General features: G+C 40.1%; 1 protein-coding gene across 1 annotated transcript; it reads right to left on the bottom strand.

Annotated features, from left to right (window-relative positions):
- Positions 1-10328: 10328 nt before the first annotated feature.
- On the bottom strand, positions 10329-21200 carry LOC120050411 (arrestin domain-containing protein 3-like). Its single transcript, XM_038997003.1, has 6 exons — positions 21176-21200; positions 17926-17986; positions 17569-17716; positions 15958-16054; positions 10661-10917; positions 10329-10445 (listed from the first exon to the last, which is right to left on the bottom strand). Exons 1-6 carry the CDS (start codon positions 21198-21200, stop codon positions 10329-10331), a joined length of 705 nt encoding a protein of 234 aa, XP_038852931.1.
- Between the last annotated feature and the right edge of the window lie 226 nt (positions 21201-21426).

Genomic DNA, 21426 nt, shown 5'->3' with positions numbered 1-21426 from the left:
TGAAAGCATTGGTAGACAAGGAAGAGCATGGACATTTCACAGAAAGGAACTCTATGGTCCAATGGTTGTTTTAAGTCTCTTGCCTGTTTGATGGATGCATACTCCCAAACCTAAAATGAGTTTACTTCAGGGGACATGATTTTCTCTCCTAAGAAAATGTATCAAATATCTGTCTGAACTCTAGTAACATTAGCCAAGATGTGACCCCCAGCTGTAACCTCAGCAGCTGAAAAACGGGTGATCATGCACTCTTTTGATACACTTAGAAACAATTTTTAAAAAGTAGCTATTTCTAGAACCTTAAAAGGGTTCTTCGGCTGTCTCCATAGGAGAACCCTTTGAAGAACCCTTTTTGGTTCCAGGTAGAACCCTTTTGAGTCCATGTAGAACACTTTCTACAGAGGGTTCTACCTGGAACCCAAAAGGGTTCTACCTGGAACTAAAAAGTGTTCTCCTATGGGAACAGCCGAATAACCCATTTGGAACACTTTTTTCTAAGATTGTAGGGCAGTGGTTCTCAACCTTTTTTGGTTATGCTAATCACATGTTGCTCTGCCCAGAGTACCCTTGATGTTGGAGGTACCCCCTGTGGATGGACCATCTCTGAGAGCAGGCTGGAGAGAGCGGCCCTGCTGTCCCCTGGTGATTGGCACCTCACTTTCAAACCCACAGAACAATCTGGAAGCATTCATATCATCTGAAGAACCACAGACCATATCCACATGCCAATCAGGCCTTTCACTGTGTAGAAAAGAGATGCCTTATCGACATGGTTGGATTTGTTCAAATCAATTATATTACAGGGTTACAAAGTCATGTATGACAACTTTTCCATAAATTAGTGAGTAAGTGAGTGAGTAAGTGAGTGAGTGAAGAACACACAACTTTAAAAAACAGTGAAACATAAATAATCACAAGTATACCCTATTCTTTCAACAAAAAAACTGTAATCCCAGTGATTGGATGAAAAAAAATGAAGATTAAAATTAAACATTATTCTTCAAAAATCAAGTGGCACATTTCCTTAGTTGACAGGAACAATGAGCATCAGATAATAAATCAGATTACGCTAGTTCCTGCTCTGTCACTGCTCTTACACAACTTTACCTACATCCCCATCTAGTGGAGACCAGGAGAAATGACTTCAACAATTTTATACTGTAACTGAAAGATCCGAGACAAGCAGAAATTGTGTCATAAGGAAGAAATGAGGAAAAACAGAATAAGTTCAATTCAAGAGTTGGGAAATAACTGATACATGTGACAAAATAACATAATTACAGACATTGTGACAGTGACAGACAGTCTTTCAAAACAACAGAGATTCTGGGAAACTGGGCCCGTATCCACAAAGCAGCTCATAGTAGGAGTGCTGATCTAGGATCAGGTCCTTCCTGTCTATAATAATCCCTGTCCATAGTGATCTAAAAGGGAAAACAGGTCATAGGTCAGTACTCCTGTTCTGAGATGTTTTATGGATACAGGCACAGACCACCAGCTCAAGTCTTACATCCTATGGGCATCAACGACCAGGACCAGGACCAGGATCTTATAGGAGGACATTTGGTCAAGATGTATTCTTTCTGCCATTCTCAGCTGCTTTTCATTTGTCCAGGAGGATAACCAGGGGAAGTTTAACCTCTGGGTCTTTGGACATTGGGATGTCAACAGTGACCTTAATGGAGTAGAGAATAGAGAGATGAATGCACACTGAGTTGATATTTGAGACATTGATTTGCAGTCTATTTCCAGAGTCTTTGAGGTTACATTTTAGTTCAATTTCAACATCTCAAAGATCTCATAATGGTGTAATTTACACAGTGAATTTCTAAATACGTTTTTATGAGAATTGCATTGCATTCCCTTCACACTCAAGCACAAAACACGCTCTCTTTCTCTAACCTTATTCAAAGTGGTGGACTAAAAAGTGATTTGAAATAAACAAAACACAAGAGGTGCTGCTGCAAAACTGGTCGGTCTGCTGTCTGATCACTTTAAAATGCTTGGGTACACTCAAGCATGGTGGTGCTGGATCACATTACTACTCCCATCACTGTTATCACACGTATATGGAGAAGTTCATGTGAAAGAATGTCACCTCACTTAAGCAGCATCAAATAATGTTCTATCCTCCTTTTCTCTTGAATTCAGAGCATAAAACTCTCATCATAATATACCTTCATTGTGTAACTTCAGGATCGATCAGTCTAGGAGGTTCCTAGATGGTATGAGGCACACAGTAGACGGTTATGGTAACATCTCTTGTAATGCCACTGCCAGTTGTGGGTGTACCTGGTATAAACACACCTTTGTATAAGAGAAACAGAAACGATAACACAAGTCCATTAAAATAAACACCATACCCTCAGTCCTGGAACGATCATATCGGACTTGGACAGAAAGGTGACCTCAACGTTGACTTTGCATGTCATCCTCATTGACCTTGTCAACTTTGCCTCCAAACTGTAGGGGATTTTCCCAAATTTTGATGAAAAATGAAGGCATTTCTATGAGGAAAAAAACATCATTATTACGGTAATACTGATTTTTATTCTGTTAAAACACATTGTCTATGAAATGTTTCTAAATACCTACACATCATTTGATGGATGGAACTCTTATTCAGTTGGAATCTGCAAGGTAAAGGGGACACATATCAGAGCCTGGAAAACAGTGAATACATTAAATGTATTGACATGTTGTATTACCATCTTAACATGACACATCCTGATCAAATCTATTGTCAAATTGATGTCATTAAATCTCAAGGAAAATCTCACCATATCTCCCATAGTAGGCACAAAATACCATCATAAATCTGCTTGTTAATTTCTGATAATTTGCTATTTATGAAAGTAATCAAAATCAGAGGTTGACTGCAATTATACACTCCATCCATTTTTCCTTCCTGCAACAATATTTGCTCAAGACTGAAGTATTCCTTCTTGCTACTGAACTCCTTAGTAAATTTATTTTGATGTGCGTTCCATTCCACCTTGGCTTAACCTATTGCTTTGACAACAAGAGACTTGACTGTGGTCTCCTTGGATACTTCCAAGGAGTATCCCCAGTATGCAGTTACTGTGTTGTAGTCAACTGAGAAACTTTTGATTGTCATTGTGTTGTTGCCAGTAATTGTTTGCAAGTGTGTTCAAACACTATGAGATAAAAACCTAACGCAAGAGTATGGTTGTTCAGGTTCAGAGCAGACTCTTCAAATGATGTCCCGTGGTCCCGTGTGGCTCAGTTGGTAGAGCATGGCGCTTGCAACGCCAGGGTTGTGGGTTCATTTCCCACGGGGGGACCAGGATGAATATGTATGAACTTTCCAATTTGTAAGTCGCTCTGGATAAGAGCGTCTGCTAAATGACTTAAATGTAAATGTAAATGTCCAGTGGGATTCAAAGTCACTAAGGTGACTCTCCTATATGTAAGGGATAATCACCAAGGTGTTATGCGTTCTATGGAAAATATGAACTACGTGGAAGGCAGTGGAGACTCCTCAGAGGAGGAATGGGAGGACCGTCTGTCACAATCGTTGGAATAAATGGACCAAGGCGCAGCGTGCGTAGAATTCCACGTTTTAATAAATGAAACTCACCAAAACAAATACAGAAACAAACTAAACGTGAAGTAATGGAGTGCTCACAGGCACTACACAAAAACAAGATCCCACAAACAACAGGTGGGAAAAGGCTGCCTAAATATGATCCCCAATCAGAGACAACGATAGACCGCTGCCTCTGATTGGGAACCATACCAAGCCAACATAGAAACGAAAAAACTAGAATGCCCACCCTAATCACACCCTGACCTAACCAAATAGAGAAATAAAATTACATCCCCTGTAAAAATACAGTACTGTGCAACATTTTTTACACCTGCCTAAAACTTTTGCACAGTACTGTATTTTTTCTAAACATTTAAAAAAGTTATAATTTTTAGATACAACTATACTAAATATTATCACGTCACCAAATAATTGATTAAAACAATATTTTACAAAGAAGGTCTACAGCAGCCTCCGCTGCCCTCTGTAGGGTAGCACTATGGTGTAGCCGGAGGACAGCTAGCTTCCATCCTCCTCTGGGTACATTGACTTCAATAAAAAACATTGGAGGCTCATGGTCCTCACACCCTTCCATAGACTTACACAGTAATTTTTACAACTTCAGGAGGACATCCTCCAACCTATCAGAGCTCTTGCAGCATGAACTAACATGTTGTCCACCCAATCAAAGAATCAGAGACTGAATCTAGTACTGAAAATGTAAGCTACAGCTAGCTCGCACTGCAGTGCATAAAATGTGGTGAATAGTTGACTCAAAGAGAGAGAAAGAGAATCGTTTAACAGTTTTGAACAAATTATTTTATTCCTAAATGAAGGAGAAGCAAGAGAGAAATAGAGAGAGAGATTTCGTAATTTTTTTTCACTTTCAGTTTCACTTACTTAGCTAGCAATTGCAGCTTGCTAGTTTAGCCTACCGAAACACCCTCTTCAAACAGAGGGATGCTATGTTAGCTTGCTGGCTATGACTATCCAACACAACACTGGATCTCATCCAAGTCAAGGTAAGCTTTTGGTTTTACAAATGTATTGCCACTGGGGCCCGCCGGTGTAACTGCTTACTGACTGTACAATGTAATGTTACTGCATGATTGTAGCGGGTTTACTAACGTGTTAGTTCCACTAGCTATACTGACTATGACGTTACTTTGGCTAATATGGTGACAACGATGTAGGCTGTGTGTAGCAGTTTGGCTTGGAAAGTTTTTTTACGCCTGGTCACATACAGCTGATGTGTTGTGCCTTGAAGTCCACAGGCGAAGGGAAGAGGTGATAGGAAGAGAGCGCATAACATAGATGTGAGAAGGAATACAACGTGGCTGCTATGAAACTGTGAACTGTGTTCACACGTGATCGGGGTGTATTCATTCTGCCGATTCTGTTGAAAATGTTTCTTGAACAAAAGTAAACGGAACAAAATGGGGATAAACATACCTGAATTTGTCCAATAGAAACTTTTGTTTGCAACTGTTGGACTAATGATTACACCCACTATCAGCTAGATGCAGGAAAGAGTGCGCAAGGCGGTATTGAATGTCACTGTCTGTCCATTTGTCACTGTCAAATTTGTCTCTCGACCTGTGTGCACCTACGTTGTAAACATTAATTCATAAACTATGTTGTAGCAACCTCATGATGGGTATAGGGAACATTTGAATATCATGTAGTAGCCTAAACCTATCGCTGTTACATTTAACTCGGTGAATGGAATTTGAATGACAGAAATAAGGACATGCTCATGAAAAAGAATTGGTCCTCCCTCATCTGAAACGGTACTGACCACCACTGGTGGAAGGCACTGGCGCGGTGTTCATCCCTTTCATACCATCGCTATAATTCAACACATTTGCCACTAGAAATGTGTTCATTTGCAGGTGGAATTGTGTTCAACATCCACTGAAGTAGCTAGAAAGTTTACTAGATAGCTACAGTAGTTGCTGTGGTAACCACACAAACAGACTTTCTAATTTTGCTAACCAAGCCCTCAGGAATAGCCTATTATGAAAATCAAATTCAACAACACCATACTGTTTTCAATTTGACTTTTGCTTTCAAAAGCAGCTCAAACAAAACATGTAAAAATTAACTGTAGCCATTGAAATCTATTGTGCAAATATGCTGCGCGTATATTATATTATAGTGAAATAATGCACGCTCTAGAATGCCCTTCAATCCAATCAGAAAGGAGTATTCAACAATGCCATGGTATAATTAAGTGATAATGCCTGAGAAGCCTGTGTTTGGAGGATATATTGAGGAAATGCTTGGTTCTATCAGTTCGGTTGCCAGAGACGCGACCCAGTCGTTCAGTCATTTTGTTCTGTATCTATGGACGTGACCCAGTCATTCGTTGTAAATGTTCCATAGCCATACTGGCTGGAAACGTTCTTATCCCTTGCTTGCTAGCTTGCCAACTACGGATAACTTACAGTCACGTCAACAGTGCAGCCAGAATAACAACAATAGCTGTATTTGCATTTGTTTAAGCTGTTTCTAGTGACATTTATTTGGATGCACCCATAACAATGAGCTAATGATGTGCAAATTCACCTGGCATAGAAAATGTGCTCTCTTGTCAGGATACTGTTGTTCAGAGGAGCCAACAACACAGCCAACACAATCACTTCAAACTGAAGCTGGAGAGACTGCAAACTAGCTGCACATTGTTTAATTCGACCTTTTTCATATTTACATTTCTTTGTATACATCCATAAAAATTCTGCCAGCTGATTCATGATTTTAACTGGCTGAGAAACACTGCCTGCCTGTCTGTCTTGTCCCGACTCCCGACACATTCATTACTATGGGACAGCTGGAGATCGAATTTGAATATTGAAACAATGTTGCAAATGTCAGAGAGACAGACAGCAAGGTTTACACAAATCTCAGCTGTTAAAAACTAAACAGTCTAAAAGAAATGTGAGATAATGTCTAGATGTTTTTTTATAGCGGAGATGAAGTTTATAACTTCCCTGCCTGGGCTGATGAGACAAAGGATTGCGCAGTTAGGTGGAACAGAGCAAATAGGCATGTTAACATCTTAGATTTAGCTGGTGGTAACCTGTGGAATAGACACTGACTGGAATGCAGTTTTAACCAATCAGCGTTTTGCACCGCACTATCCTATCTGCATGATGTTCCTCCTCTTTGGAAGTAGTCCATGGAAACCAACTGGTTTCATTATCACGTGCCTGTCTGCCATCTGTTGTGTTATGATTGTTACTGTTAGTTTGTCAACTGGTCTGGTATGTTTTAAGAGATACATGCAGTGAGTAAAGTCAATGTTGTTCATAACCAATGAGACGTTAGTAAAGTAATGTGATGTTTTATTTATTTGAGAGCTATACAGTATACAGCACATGCTGTTAGTCAAAGTGAGGTACAGTAGCTTGAATATTTCCTTGTATGTTCCCAGAATCTGAACAACTTCATCACCATTCACAAATGTTTATATGAATTTGTCCTTCTGTTTCAGCTCTGGTCCTGTGAATCAACAGGGCATGCAGGCTTTTGTTCCTGGCCAGCGCTAACACACCTGATTCAATTATATATCAAGGGTGTGAAGTCATGTTAATGACTTTTCTCACACAGTATCTTAAAGAGATTCTCTGGTACTTTTATATACTTTTTAGCCAGTAGTTCTGATAGTAGCGCTCACGAGCCAAAAGTGGTCCCAGAAAATTGTATACTACTTCTCATATGAGCAGATATGTGCATCACGTCATTGCTCTCTTTCTCTCTCTCTCTGCTGTGTGTGCATCTTGCTAGCTGTCACTAGAATGACAAGCGGCTGAAGCTCATTGGCTAGAACTCTAATTGTTTGGGGCCTGGCCCATGTGGGACATTTTTTGGGGAAAATGGCTACTTGAGAAAAACAGAACTTCTAGAAAAACTAGGGATTTTGTGGCTACTTGAGGTAAAACAATAATTTGGCTCATAGACAGGATTGAGTGGGTTACTTTCTTAATGTAATCTGTTACAGTTACTAGTTACCTGTCCAAAATTGTAATCTGTAATGTAATTTTTGGATTACCCAAATTTAGTAACATAATCTGATTACTTTCAGTTACTTTTAGATGACTTTCCCCTTAATTGGCATTAGAAAAAGACGGACAGATTTCCAGTCATTCCAATTCATGTAAGAGGCAGGAGGTAGGCTTGTGGTAAAGAACTTTGGGCTAGTAGCCAAAAGGTTGTTAGTTCAAATCCCCGAGCAGACTAGGTGAAAAATCTGTCGATGTGCCCTTGAGTAAGGCACTTAACCCTAGTTGCTCTAGACAACAGAATACCCCTTGATCTTCAGGAATAGGACTTGGAAATATAGAAGAGCCAAATTGTTTTACCTGAACATAACCCAAAAATGAAGGATTTAGCCTCTCTGTTGTTTATGATGTTGTTGTCATGGAAGACAGATTGGGCTCATTGTTAAATGCTGCTCTCATGGAATGGCATGCTTTGAGCACTGAAAATTAATGCCATATGCTGCATCTGCTATAGGCCTATTGTTTACGTTTTTGTTAGTGACACTTTGATATATAGATAATTTGCAGCTGTTTAATTTACTGCGGTGGGCTAAATAATGAACGCACAGAGTGTTTCTTGGTAGTCAAACAAATTTACACCTCACACACATGGTTATGGGCTTAAAAAAAGAAGACACTTGAGCAATAAAAGCCTCACTCGTGGTCTTCTTAAATGAACTTGTTTTTGACTGCATGTGGAGCACAAAACCACGGAGGAGTTTAGAAGGGAGGTACTCCCTCAAACTTTTATTCCATGGGCTGGGATCCGCACTATGCAGCTCCTGCAAGATAAAATGTTTCATTGTCTGTCCACTGGTCGCTAAAACAATGATTGATAGGCAGCTTAAACTTCTTCAATTAAACCATTATTCGGTTAAAATACACATATACACTGAGTGTAAAAACATTAGGAACTCCTTGGTAATATTGAGCTGCACCCCTTTTACCCTCAGAACAGCCTCATATCGTTGGGGCATGGACTCTACAAGGTGTTGAAAGCGTTCCACAGGGATGCTGGCCCATGTTGACTCTAATGCTTCCCACAGTTGTGTCAAGTTGGCTGGTAGTGGATCTCTACTCTGAATAGCTTGTTCCATATCATCGCACAGATGCTCAACTGGATTGAGATCTGGTGACTGGGCAGTAAGCTGAATTCACTGTCATGTTTGTGTAACCATTCCTGGACAATCCTAGCCTTGTGGCATGGGGCATTATCCTGCTGAGAAAAAACATTTGCAGATGGATACACTGCTGCCATGAAGGCATACATCTGATTGGTAATGATGTTCCGATATCCTGTGGAATTCAAACACTGCTCCACTTTAATCAAGGGGCCCAATGTGTGCCATGAAAACACAACCCACACCATCACACCACCACCACCAGCCTGTAATGTTGACACGTGACAGGATGGATGCATGTACTCATGTGGATTTCTCCATACCCTAGTCCATCAGCGTGACACAGTAGTAACCGGGATTCATCAGACCAGGCAATGCTTTTTCAATTCTCCAGTGTCCAGTGTTTTCGTTTCTTAGCCCACTGCAACCGCAGTTTCTTGTTTTTTGCTGAAAGAAGTGGAACTCTTTAAGGGAATCAGCTGCCATACATCATTTGTGTCAATGTACGACAAGTTGTGCATTCTTTTATGTAGCCCGTCTGTTGCTCTGCACAATTTGTGTCAGCCTCCTTTGTCCTCTTTCATCAGTGACCTGTTTTCGACCACTGGGTGGTGAACCATTCTTCATATACACGGGAAACTGTTGAGCGTGAAAAACACAGCACCGTTTCAGTTCTTGACACACTCAAACCGGTGTGCCTGGCACCTATTACCATACCCCGTTTAAAGGAACTTAAATATTTTTTTCTTACCCATTCACCATCTGAATGGCAGACATACACAGTCTCAATTGTCTCAAAGCTTAAAAAATCCTTCTTTAACCTGATCCGCTCTTTCATCTACACTGATTGAAGTGGATTTAACATCAATACGGGATCATAGCTTTCAACTGAATTTAAATGGTCAGTCAGTGTCACGGAATGATCAGGTGTTCCTAATGTTTTGTACACTCAGTGTACATTTGTAAACAGCCATCCACAACAACCACAATCCATAAGGAGCAAATTACTAAATGAGAGAGCAGCGGTGTGATTCACATCATTGTGCTATGTAGATATCAATAAAATAGATATCAATAAAGTTATATCTGTATCGCCCGTAGGCTACACCACTGCTGTCGTCCTTACCTCCAAGCGTTTATTCAAATTGTAATCTTTGCATGCCGACAGCAGTCGCGCCATTTTAGTATTTTTGTGTTTTTTTAGGATCCCAATTAGCTACAGCCAAAGTTGCAGCTGCTGTTCCTGGGTGCCATTGGAAGACATAGCTTGGACTGTAGCCTACAAAAAACTATTCCTGTTCTTTTGTAAACTTTTCGCAAACATTTGTTTCTGAATTTAAAACGTTTCTGAATTTCTGAATTTCTGAATTTAAAATTAATCCTAGAAGTAATCATCTAGTTTTTTGTTGTTGTTCTGTATTTTTATTCTGATTACAATATTTTAGCTGGTAATGGATTATAGTTATATTTTTCTGGAATCAGTTACATGTAACAGATTACATGTAATCCGTTACTCCCCACCCCTGCTCATAGATTATGCATGTATGAACTACACATTGACACATCCAGCCCAAAATCTGAGGTTTAAAAAATACCAAAGTTCTAGAGCATGAGAACTCATTTAGACCAGCTGTATTCCTGCTGCCGTTCCTCAGCTGCTATTGATTTATCCAGGAGGATAACCAGGGGAAGTGTAACCTCTGGGTCTTTGGCCATTGGGACGTCAAGAGTGACCTACAAATACAGAAAATATATGAACGTACACTTAGTTGCCCAAATGTTAAATTACAGTAAAGTTTTCACATACGAAGTGACTGCATTACACATATTTTATTTGTGTTTTTTTCATGAATTGAAAACTCTCTTTCCTCTCCTACTCTACATCCCTGTATTCATAATTTAGCTGGTCTTGTGTGTTCATTATATGTGTGTATTTCATCATAATATACCTTCAGTCTGTACTCTAACTTCAGTATGGAGCAGTCTAGGAGGGAGACAGGAAGTTGTGGAGGGATAGTCAATACTTTGGTCACAGTCTGTCTTGTAGAAGCCGTAACAGGATCTCCTCTCTCTTTAATGATGTCAATGGTGTAGAATTTCCTTTTATGCTTGGCGAAGAAGCTTTGCTCTTCATATAGGTAGAAGTTGGGGGTTACTGTGCGTGTAGAGTTGTTGTGTATCTCAACAAGGATTTTTATTGCTTCACCTTACAGGGAACACAAGGAAAGGAACTTGATTCAGTTATTGGGTTTACAGAATGTACATTTCGAGACATTTTTCTCCTCAGGAGAAGTGTATGAAGGGTATCACATCGTAGCCTAATTCATTAGCAAATGAGATAGTTCACTCTCATACATTTTCCCCCATTCATTTATTGCATTTCATATTTCATGTTAATATATTGAATGTGTATATTAATTTACTGATCTCTGTTTTATTTAATACAACCCCCCTGTACCTTATTGAATGGATATAGATGTAATATTAAAATGACCATCATCCCTGAATCACTGTTAGGCAAGCTGAAGTAGCTTTGGTTGCAGACTGACCTGATAGATACCCCATTGTCTCAATATGAATGTCCATAGAGATATTTCCAGAGGCAAAGAATAGAATCTTGGAACCATACTGGGGCTCCTACAAAACAAGAGATAAAAAGTAAACTGTTGATATGCGTTCTGTTGCCATGGTAATTTTGGCTGTAAATAGTAAAAAAGCAGATGAAGTTCAAGAAGCAGGATGGATAATAAGAACACTTTACCCTCAGTCCAGGAATGATCATATTAGTCTTTGACAGATACGTGAACTCTGTCTTGGCTCTGTCTATCAACCAAAGCGTCCTGATCAACTTGGCCTTCAAATAGTAGGAGATTTTGCCCCATTTCCCCATGTAAGATGAAGGCATTTCTCTGAGAGGAAATATGAAAAAAAGAAAACTCATTATCATCTATCTGTGGAAACCTCTAGAAGGCCTTTTTACAAAACAAAATCTGTGATTATTGTTTCCTCCAATGAAAAAAATAAACCCACAAATATGTGATGGATAGAACACTTACTTGGCTGGAATCTGGAAGGTGAAAGGGTACACATGTCTCCCAGGAGAAATGATTTCAGAGCCTGAAAAAGGGGAGGTGAGACCCAACACAAATCATTTTCAAATGGGCAATGTAAATTCAGATTCTGCTTAATACAAAGTCATATTAGGCATATGCAGTACCAGTCAAAAGTTTGGACACACCTACTCATTCAAGGTTTTTTTTTTTTTTTTTTTACTATTTCCTACATTGTATAATAATAGTGAAGACATCAACACTATGAAATAACACATATGGAATCATGTAGTAACCAAAAAAGTGTTAAACAAATCACCCTTGACTTGATGACAGCTTTGCACACCCTTGGCATTCTCTCAACCAGTTTTACATGGAATGCTTTTCCAGCAGTCTTGAAGGAGTTCCCACATATGCTTAGCACTTGTTGGCTGCTTTTTCTTCACTCTTCACTCGTCCAAATCATCCCAAACCATCTCAATTGGGTTGAGGTCGGGTGATTGTGGAGGCCAGCTCATCTGATATAGTACTCCATCACTCTCCTTCTTGATCAAATAGCCCTTACACAGCATGGACGTGTGTTGGGTCATTGTCCAGTTTAAAAACAAATGACAGTCCCACTCAGCGCAAATCAGATGGGATGGAGTATCGCTGCAGAATGCTGAGGAGCCATGTTGGTTAAGTGTGCCTTGACTTCTAAATCACAGACATTGTCACCAGCATAGCACCCCCACACCATCACACCTCCTCCTCCATGCTTCACAGTGGAAACGACACATGTAGAGGTCATCCATTCACCTACTCTGCATCTCACAAAGACATGTCGGTTGGAACCAAAAATCTCAAATTTGGACTCATCAGACCAAAGGACAGATTTCCACCGGTCTAATGTCAATTGCTCGTGTTTCCTGGCAAGTCTCTTCTTATTATTGGTGTCCTTTAGTAGTGGTTTCTTTGCAGCAATTCGACCATGAAGGCCTGATTCTCCTCTGAACAGTTGATGTTGAGATGTGTCTGTTACTCGAACTCTGTGAAGCATTTATTTGGGCTGCAATTTCTGAGGCTGGTAACTCTGCAGCAGAGGTATCTCTGGGTCTTCCTTTCCAGTGGCGGTCCTGATGAGAGCCAGTTCCATCATTGCGCTTGATGGTTTTTGCGACTGCACTTGAAGAAACTTTAAAAGTTCTTTAAATGTTCCGTATTGACTGACCTTCATGTCTTAAAGTAATGATGGGCTGTTGTTTCTCTTTGCTTATTTGAGCTGTTCTTGCCATAATATGAACTTTGTCTTTTACCAAATAGGGCTTTATTCTGTATACCACCCCTACCTTATCACAACACAACTGATTGAGAAGGAAAGAATTCCACAAATTAACTTTTAACAAGGCACACCTGTTAATTGAAATGCATTCCAGGTGACTACCTCATGAAGCTGGTTGAGAGAATGCAAAGAGAGTGGAAAGCTGTCATCAAGGCAAAGGGTGGCTACTTTGAAGAATCTCAAATATAAAATATATTTTGATTTGTTTAACACTTTTTTGGTTACTATATAATTCCATACGTGTTATTTCATAGTTTTGATGTCTTCACTGTTATTCTACAATGTAGAAAATAGTAAAAATAAAGAAAAACCCTTGAATGAGAAGAGGTGTCTAAACTTTTGACTGATACTGTATGTAACCTAACCCTACAGTATTCTCAACAATGGTTCTGGAATAGCATTGCGTCACCAATAATTATTATTGTGAGTTAGGCTATTAAATGTATGAAGCATTAATCCTAACCAGTCTTAATTGTTGCAGAAACACAGAAAGCTGAAGTGTTACATACCATCCCCCTTCCCTTCCTGCAACAATATTTGAATACTGAAGTATTTCTTCTTGCCACTGTAGGCCACAGGGTTTTCACCCTCATTTTCAGTCCATTTCACCTCAGCTTTCCCTTTTGCCGTGATAAAAAGAGACTGGAGAGAGGTCTCCTTGGATGCTTCCAAAGTGACCCGCCCAGTGATAGTATCCCCAGCTGAAAAAGTGCCATGTTCATTAATCGTGTTGTAGTCGACTGAGAAGTGTTTTACTGCCATTGTGACTGAGTTGGGAACTAAGCAGTCACAAGGGGCGTGCACGACTCTAATGTATGATTCATGAAGCTAGACAGTGTCAGTATTCCACACAGTGTAACAGGAGATGTTACCTAGAAGCATGGAGGATAAGGACCAGAGCAGACCCTTTGAGTTCACTGTGTTATTACCCCCGGGCTAAAAGTCAAGTGTGCTCTTTACTATGAACAAGGATACCAACCAGTTTGGCACCTCATTATCTAGCGGTCATTATGGAAGTAGGCTACTTTATCTGTTTCGCGGGCCATGGCTCTTCAGCCTACAAGTGGCTATGTCACAGTCACATGGGTAACTGCCGTCACCTATGTTACAAATAATACATAATATATCTTGAGCCATATAATATAAATGTGTATAGGCTACATGCTTTTTGTACTCCCTTAATCCTTTATTACCATGTAAAATACCTAACAGTGATGTTAGGTATTTGGCTTGGGGTTATATTTAAATGGCTAGACAACAATAACATAATCACTCAATTGTAACGGCTGTCCTCCTCCTCATCTGAGGAGGAGTAGTAACAAGGATCGGAGGACCAATGCGCAGCGTTGTACGTGTTCATGCTCTTTATTAACGAACGAACACAGAAACAAAACAATAAACGATACGTGAAATACAAACCGAAACAGTTCCGTGTGGGACAAACACTGACATGGAAAATAACCACCCACGAAACTCAGGTGGAAAAAGGCTATCTAAGTATGATTCTCAATCAGAGACAACTAACGACACCTGATTGAGAATCATACCAGACCAAACGAAAAAACCAACATAGAAAAACAAACATAGATAACCCACCCAACTCACGCCCTGACCACACTAAAACAAAGAAATAAAAAAAGAGCTAGGGTCAGAACGTGACATCAATAAACGCTGGACCTTTTTTAGGGTGCAGGAACAATATGATTTTCTCCTTCACTTAGGATTTATTGAATATTAGTTCACGGTAAATATTAACTGCGTTTGCCAAATATTTGACATAAATAATGATATAAATAATGAAATAATGATTTTTATATGAGAAATTGTGAACATTACATGCACACAATAAATAATATACAAAAAAATAACACATTTAGCAATCTCAGATTTAAAAAAGGACCAAAATTACGGTTAAATCATACACATAAATACACTGTATACAGTACATTGATAGATGAATATGCATCAGAAGAGAGTAGTATTTCATTTGATCCCGCGTGCCTATAGCTGCTTGGAGGCTGACCCATCAATGTTAGTGAGTAAGGTGTAAGGTGTAAGGTGGGGGTTCCTGCCCAAGACCTTGAGTTGCAGGGAGAACAATGATGGGTAGCTTGATCTCAGGGTTTTTAGTCAGGGCAACATCAAGGGCAACCTGAAAGAACAGAAAAATAATATGTATTAAAAACCATGAAATGGTTATAGGGGAGGCTACTCTTTATGATCATCTCTGTATTACCCTTCCAATATTAGGCTTGTTTTCTTGTCCTGTTTTGGAGTATTTTCAAGCCATTTCTACAATTGTCAATTACCTTCAGTCTGTACTCTAGCTTGAGTATGTGGCAGTTGAGGATGGTTGGAGTGAGTTCTGCAGAGATGGTGAAGAGCTTGGTCACAATCTGTCTGCTGGACGAAGCAATAGACTCACCTTTTTCTTTCACAAGGTTTTGCGTGTCGACTCTTCTTTCCCCTCGGGCAAAGAAACTCTTCTTTTCATAAAAGTAGAAAATGGGCTTGATTGTGCGTGTTGAGCTGTTGGTGATATGTGCTGTGACTTCCAATGTCTCACCTGTAAAATATTTACAGATGCAGAAATATCCATATTATCAATTTGAATAGCCATTGACATCATACATTTCTATGACATAGAACAATGTGATTTTTAGATTATGTCCAGCCAAGGTTCAAATGATAGATTATTCACTCATGGAGGTGTTCTGACAACAGTGAACTGGAACTATTTTAACACTTATGTGGCACCAAAACATGAACCCTTGTCCTTGTTTTACTACAGTATAGGCCTATAGCCCCAGGGTAGTGGAATTGATCATGTAGTGCTGATGCTACTCATTTCTACAAGTTGATGTTGAATCATTACCTTGCTGGTATCCCATCTTCTCAGTGTGAATACTCATAGAGATGTTTCCAGATGCAAAGAACACAATATCCTTATCCTTGGTCCCATGCTGAGGTTCCTGAAAAGGCGCAACAGTGATGCAACAGTTTTGACACAACATACCTGTAGAATGTGATAATGATCTCTTGTGCAATGACAGTAGTGCTAGGTGTATCGTAGCCCGTTCCTGCAGTCAATGACCAAAAGCCCCTCTTTGGCCTCATGGGTGGAATGTTATTAATATTTTTCATAATTTCATCATTAATCAAGTTTTTTTGTTTACGACGGAAATCCGGTGTTTCTCTGTCCAATAGTTTTGTTATATTTCAGTCTTCTGTGATGTATATAAAGCGGGAATATAGGAATGCAAACTCAAAATTGTAATTCTATATCTGACATGGTACAGCTGTCTTCTTTTTTTTAAGCCCATAACCATGTGCGGGATGTGTATACTTTTGTTTCAAAGTGGATTTGTTTAAGACTACCAAGAATCACTCTGTGTGACTCTGATTTAGCCCAGTGCAGTAAAAGGTTAAATGCCCAGTGCAGTAAAAGGTTAAAGGCCCAGTGCAGTAAAAGGTTAAATGCCCAGTGCAGTAAAAGGTTAAAGGCCCAGTGCAGTAAAAGGTTAAAGGCCCAGTGCAGTAAAAGGTTAAAGGCCCAGTGCAGTAAAAGTTTAAAGGCCCAGTGCAGTAAAAGGTTAAAGGCCCAGTGCAGTCAAAGGTTAAATGCCCAGTGCAGTAAAAGGTTAAAGGCCCAGTGCAGTAAAAGTTTAAAGGCCCAGTGCAGTAAAAGGTTAAAGGCCCAGTGCAGTAAAAGGTTAAAGGCCCAGTGCAGTAAAAGTTTAAAGGCCCAGTGCAGTAAAAGGTTAAAGGCCCAGTGCAGTAAAAGGTTAAAGGCCCAGTGCAGTAAAAGGTTAAAGGCCCAGTGCAGTAAAAGTTTAAAGGCCCAGTGCAGTAAAAGGTTAAAGGCCCAGTGCAGTAAAGGGTTAAAGGCCCAGTGCAGTAAAAGTTTAAAGGCCCAGTGCAGTAAAAGTTTAAAGGCCCAGTGCAGTAAAAGTTTAAAGGCCCAGTGCAGTAAAAGTTTAAAGGCCCAGTGCAGTCAAAAGCATGATCTTATTGTGTTTTCTACATATTTCCACACTGTGAGGTTGGAATAGTACTGTGGAATTGTGAAAATTATGATAATGCCCTTTTAGTGTAAGAGCTGTTTGAAAAGACCACCTGACATTTCAGCCTGTTTTGGTGGGATGGAGTTTTGGCCTGCCTGGTGACATCATCAGGCTGTAAATTAGTTAATAAACCAATAACAAAGATAGCTCCAAACCTAGTTTTCAGCTTTTCCCTCCCCACTCAGACCACTCTCAGACAGTCCTAGCAAAAGTTTTGCTTGAGAAAAGGCTCTTTGCTAAGAAGCCATTTTTGTTTCTTTTTGACTATTATTGTAAGGTACTTAATTGTTACCCTGAAATAATTTGATATTGAGATAAAAAATGACTTCATTGGACCTTTAGGAAACCCTCTTTGCTACAGTATATGGAGATCAGTGCAGTCTGATCATATGACAGTATACAGCAGTTCCACAGGTTCATACCATTAATGCAGGAAGAGATATGTCTGCTTTGGAGATGAAGGTGAACTTAGTCTTGGCTGTCTTGTCCACCTTCATTGATCTGCTCAACTTTGCCTCCAACGAGTAGACAATATTGCCTCGCCTGGCTTTGAAGGTGCTTGGTATATTTCTGAGAAATATAGGATTATAATTACTATAAGGTAATAACAGACAACATATTTGACAAATATGCATTTGTTTTTACTCAAATAGTCTAATTTTCAGTCAAATGTACATTGTGTGTGTGTGTGTGTGTGTGTGTGTGTGTGTGTGTGTGTGTGTGTGTGTGTGTGTGTGTGTGTGTGTGTGTGTGTGTGTGTGTGTGTGAAAAACACAAACCTGTCTGGAATTTGAAACGTGAAAGGGAACACGTGTCTCCCTGGACTGATGATTTCACAATCTGAAAAAGATGGTCTGACTCAATCATTTTCTTTTAGCCAATGAAAAAATTCCATTACAATTCCAGTACTGTATATAGTCGTGGCCAAAAGGTTTGAGAATGACACAAATATTAATTTCCACAAAGTTTGCTGCTTCAGTGTCTTTAGATATTTTAGTCAGATGTTACTATGGAATACTGAAGTATAATTACAAGCATTTCATAAGTGTCAAAGGCTTTTATTGACAATTACATGAAGTTGATGCAAAGAGTCAATATTTGCAGTTTTGACCCTTCTTTTTCAAGACCTCTCCATTCCGCACTGGCATGCAGTCAATTAACTTCTGGGCCACATCCTGACTGATGGCAGCACATTCTTGCATAATCAATGCTTGGAGTTTGTCAGATTTTGTGAGGTTTTGTTTGTCCACCCGCCTCTTGAGGATTGACCGCATGTTCTCAATGGGATTGAGGCCTGGGGAGTTTCCTGGCCATGGACCCAAAATATCGATGTTTTGTTCCCCAAGCCACTTAGTTATCACTTTTGCCTTATGGCAAGGTGCTCCATCATGCTGGAAAAGGCATTGTTCGTCACCAAACTGTTCCTGGATGGTTGGGAGAAGTTGCTCTCGAAGGATGTGTTGGTACCATTCTTTATTCATGGTTGTGTTCTTAGGCAAAATTGTGAGTGAGCCCACTCCCTTGGCTGAGAAGCAACCCCACACATGAATGGTCTCAGGATGCTTTACTGTTGGCATGACACAGGACTGATGGTAGCGCTCACCTTGTCTTCTCCGGACAAGCTTTTTTCCAGATGCCCCAAACAATCGGAAAGGGGATTCATCAGAGAAAATGACTTTACCCCAGTCCTCAGTAGTCCAATCCCTGTACCTTTTGCAGAATATCAGTCTGTCCCTGATGTTTTTCCTGGAGAGAAGTGGCGTCTTTGCTGCCCGTCTTGACACCAGGCCATCCCTCAAAAATCTTTGCCTCACTGTGCGTGCAGATGCACTCACACCTGCCTGCTGCCATTCCTGAACAAGCTCTGTACTGGTGGTGCCCCGATCCCGCAGCTGAATCAACTTTAGGAGACGGTCATGGCACTTGCTGGACTTTCTTGGGCGCCCTGAAGCCTTCTTCACAACAATTGAACCGCTCTCCTTGAAGTTCTTGATGATCTGATAAATGGTTGATTTAGGTGCAATCTTACTAGCAGCATTATCCTTGCCTGTGAAGCCCTTTTTCTGCAAAGCAATGATGACGGCACATGTTTCCTTGCAGGTAAGCATGGTTGACAGAGGAAGAACAATGATTTCAAGCACCACCCTCTTTTTGAAGCTTCCAGTCTGTTATTCGAACTCAATCAGCATGACAGAGTGATCTCCAGCCTTGTCCTCGTCAACACTCACACCTGTGTTAACGAGAGAATCACTGACATGATGTCAGCTGGTCCTTTTGTGGCAGGGCTGAAAAGCAGTGGAATTTTTTGGGGGGGATTCATTTCCTTTGCATGGCAAAAAGGGACTTTGCAATTAATTGCAATTCATCTGATCACTCTTCATAACATTCTGGAGTATATGCAAATTGCCATCATACAAACTGAGGCAGCAGACTTTGTGAAAATTGATATTTGTGTCATTCTCAAAACTTTTGGCCACGACTGTACTGTGGTCAAATTGGGAACACTTGAACCCACAGTCAGAAAGCTGTTTCTATGGCGTCATGCAGTCTTTAAGCTGGAAGCAGTCTCTGTGTGAAGTTGATATGTAATGTCATGGTTCACAAATATTTACACTGAACAAAAATAAACATTCAAAAATGTCAAAGATTTTGCTGTTACAGTTCATATAAGGAAATCAGTCAATTTAAATAAAATCATGATGGATTGTACTGGACTGGGAATACAGATATGCATCTGTTGGTCACAGATACCTTTAAAAAAGGTGACGTAGATCAGAAAACCAGTCAGTATCTGGTGTGACCACCACTCACCACATGCAGCGCAACACATCTCCTTCACATAGAGTTGATCAGGCTGTTGATTGTGGCCTGCTATTTTTCAGGCATTCCTTTGGCAGCAAGAGCCTCTCGGTGGATGCTGCAGTGTACCCAAGTTTGTTCCCAAACTGGGGTACGCACAATGCCGTCGGGGGTACGCCAAATAAAAATGTGATTCACATTTAAATATCTATATATTTTTTTCCCTTCACATTTTCAAACAGTCCATTTATTTTTTTCCAATGGGGCTATACATTTGTGTGAGTTTTTTTTCTTGCCTGAGTAGCCTCATTTCACCTCCAAAAATACAATTAAAACCATCTAGTGTTCAGCGAAATAACAACACAATGTCAATACAGGTAGCCTAGTCAAATAATTAACATCCAATCACATTAACCATTCCTCTCTCGCGGGAATTCCACTAACGGTCCATATGTAGCCAAACGTAGCTGCTGCTCATGTTGGTATCTGTACTGATGGCGCAAAAGCCATGACAGGGAGACATAGTGGAGTGGTAACACGTGTGCAAGCAGTTGCTCCCGATGCCACTTGGGTACACTGCAGCATCCCCCGAGAGGCTCTTGCTGCCAAAGGAATGCCTGAGAGCTTGAAAGACGTTTTGGACACTACAGTGAAAATGGTTAACTTTGTTAAAGGAAGTCCCCTGAACTCTCGTGTATTTTCTGCACTATGCAATGATATGGGCAGCGACCATGTAACGCTTTTACAACATACAGAAGTGCGCTGGTTATCAAGGGGCAAAGAATTGACATGTTTTTTGGAATTGAGAGACAAGCTTAAAGTTTTCTTTACTGACCATAATTTTAACTTGTCTGACAGCTTGCATTATGATGAGTTTCTCACACGACTGGTCTATCTGGGTGATGTTTTTTCTCGCCTGAATGATCTGAATCTAGGATTACAGGGACTCTCCGCAACTATATTCAATGTGCGGGACAAAATTGAATCTATGATTAATTAAGAAGTTGGAGCTCTTCTCTGTCTGCATTAACAAAGACAACACACAGGTCTTTCCATCATTGTATGATTTTTTGTGTGCAAATGAACTCAAGCTTACGGACAATGTCAAATGTGATATAGCGAAGCACCTGAGTGAGTTGGGTGCGCAATTACGCAGGTAGTTTCCTGAAACGGATGACACAAACAACTGGATTCGTTATCCCTTTCATGCCCTGCCTACAGTCCACTTACCGATATCTGAACAAGAGTGCCTCATCGAAGTTCTGTGAAATTGAATTTAATCAGAAGCCACTGCCAGATTTCTGGATTGGGTTGCGCTCAGAGGCAAATCACGCTGTTAAAACAATGATGCCCTTTGCAACCACGTACCTACACTACCGTTCAAAAGTATGGGGTCACTTAGAAATGTCCTTGTTTTTGAAAGAAAAGCTATTTTCTTTTCCATTTTCCATTTTTTTCCTCTCCGGGATGCTGGCCTTCTA

Source organism: Salvelinus namaycush, chromosome 1 (genome assembly GCF_016432855.1).
Source record: "Salvelinus namaycush isolate Seneca chromosome 1, SaNama_1.0, whole genome shotgun sequence".
In the NCBI taxonomy this organism is placed as follows: Eukaryota; Metazoa; Chordata; class Actinopteri; order Salmoniformes; family Salmonidae; genus Salvelinus; species Salvelinus namaycush.
This window is presented reverse-complemented; position numbering and strand designations above follow the sequence as displayed.

Coding starts and splice junctions, on each gene's coding strand:
- LOC120050411 (XM_038997003.1), bottom strand. CDS start 21,200: ATGAGGCACTCTTGTTCAGATATCG. Junction 10,918..15,957: donor GAAGATGGGATACCAGCAAG/GTAATGATTCAA, acceptor GTTCCCTGTAAG/GTGAAGCAATAAAAATCCTT. Junction 10,446..10,660: donor AGTTAGAGTACAGACTGAAG/GTATATTATGAT, acceptor CTGTATTTGTAG/GTCACTCTTGACGTCCCAAT.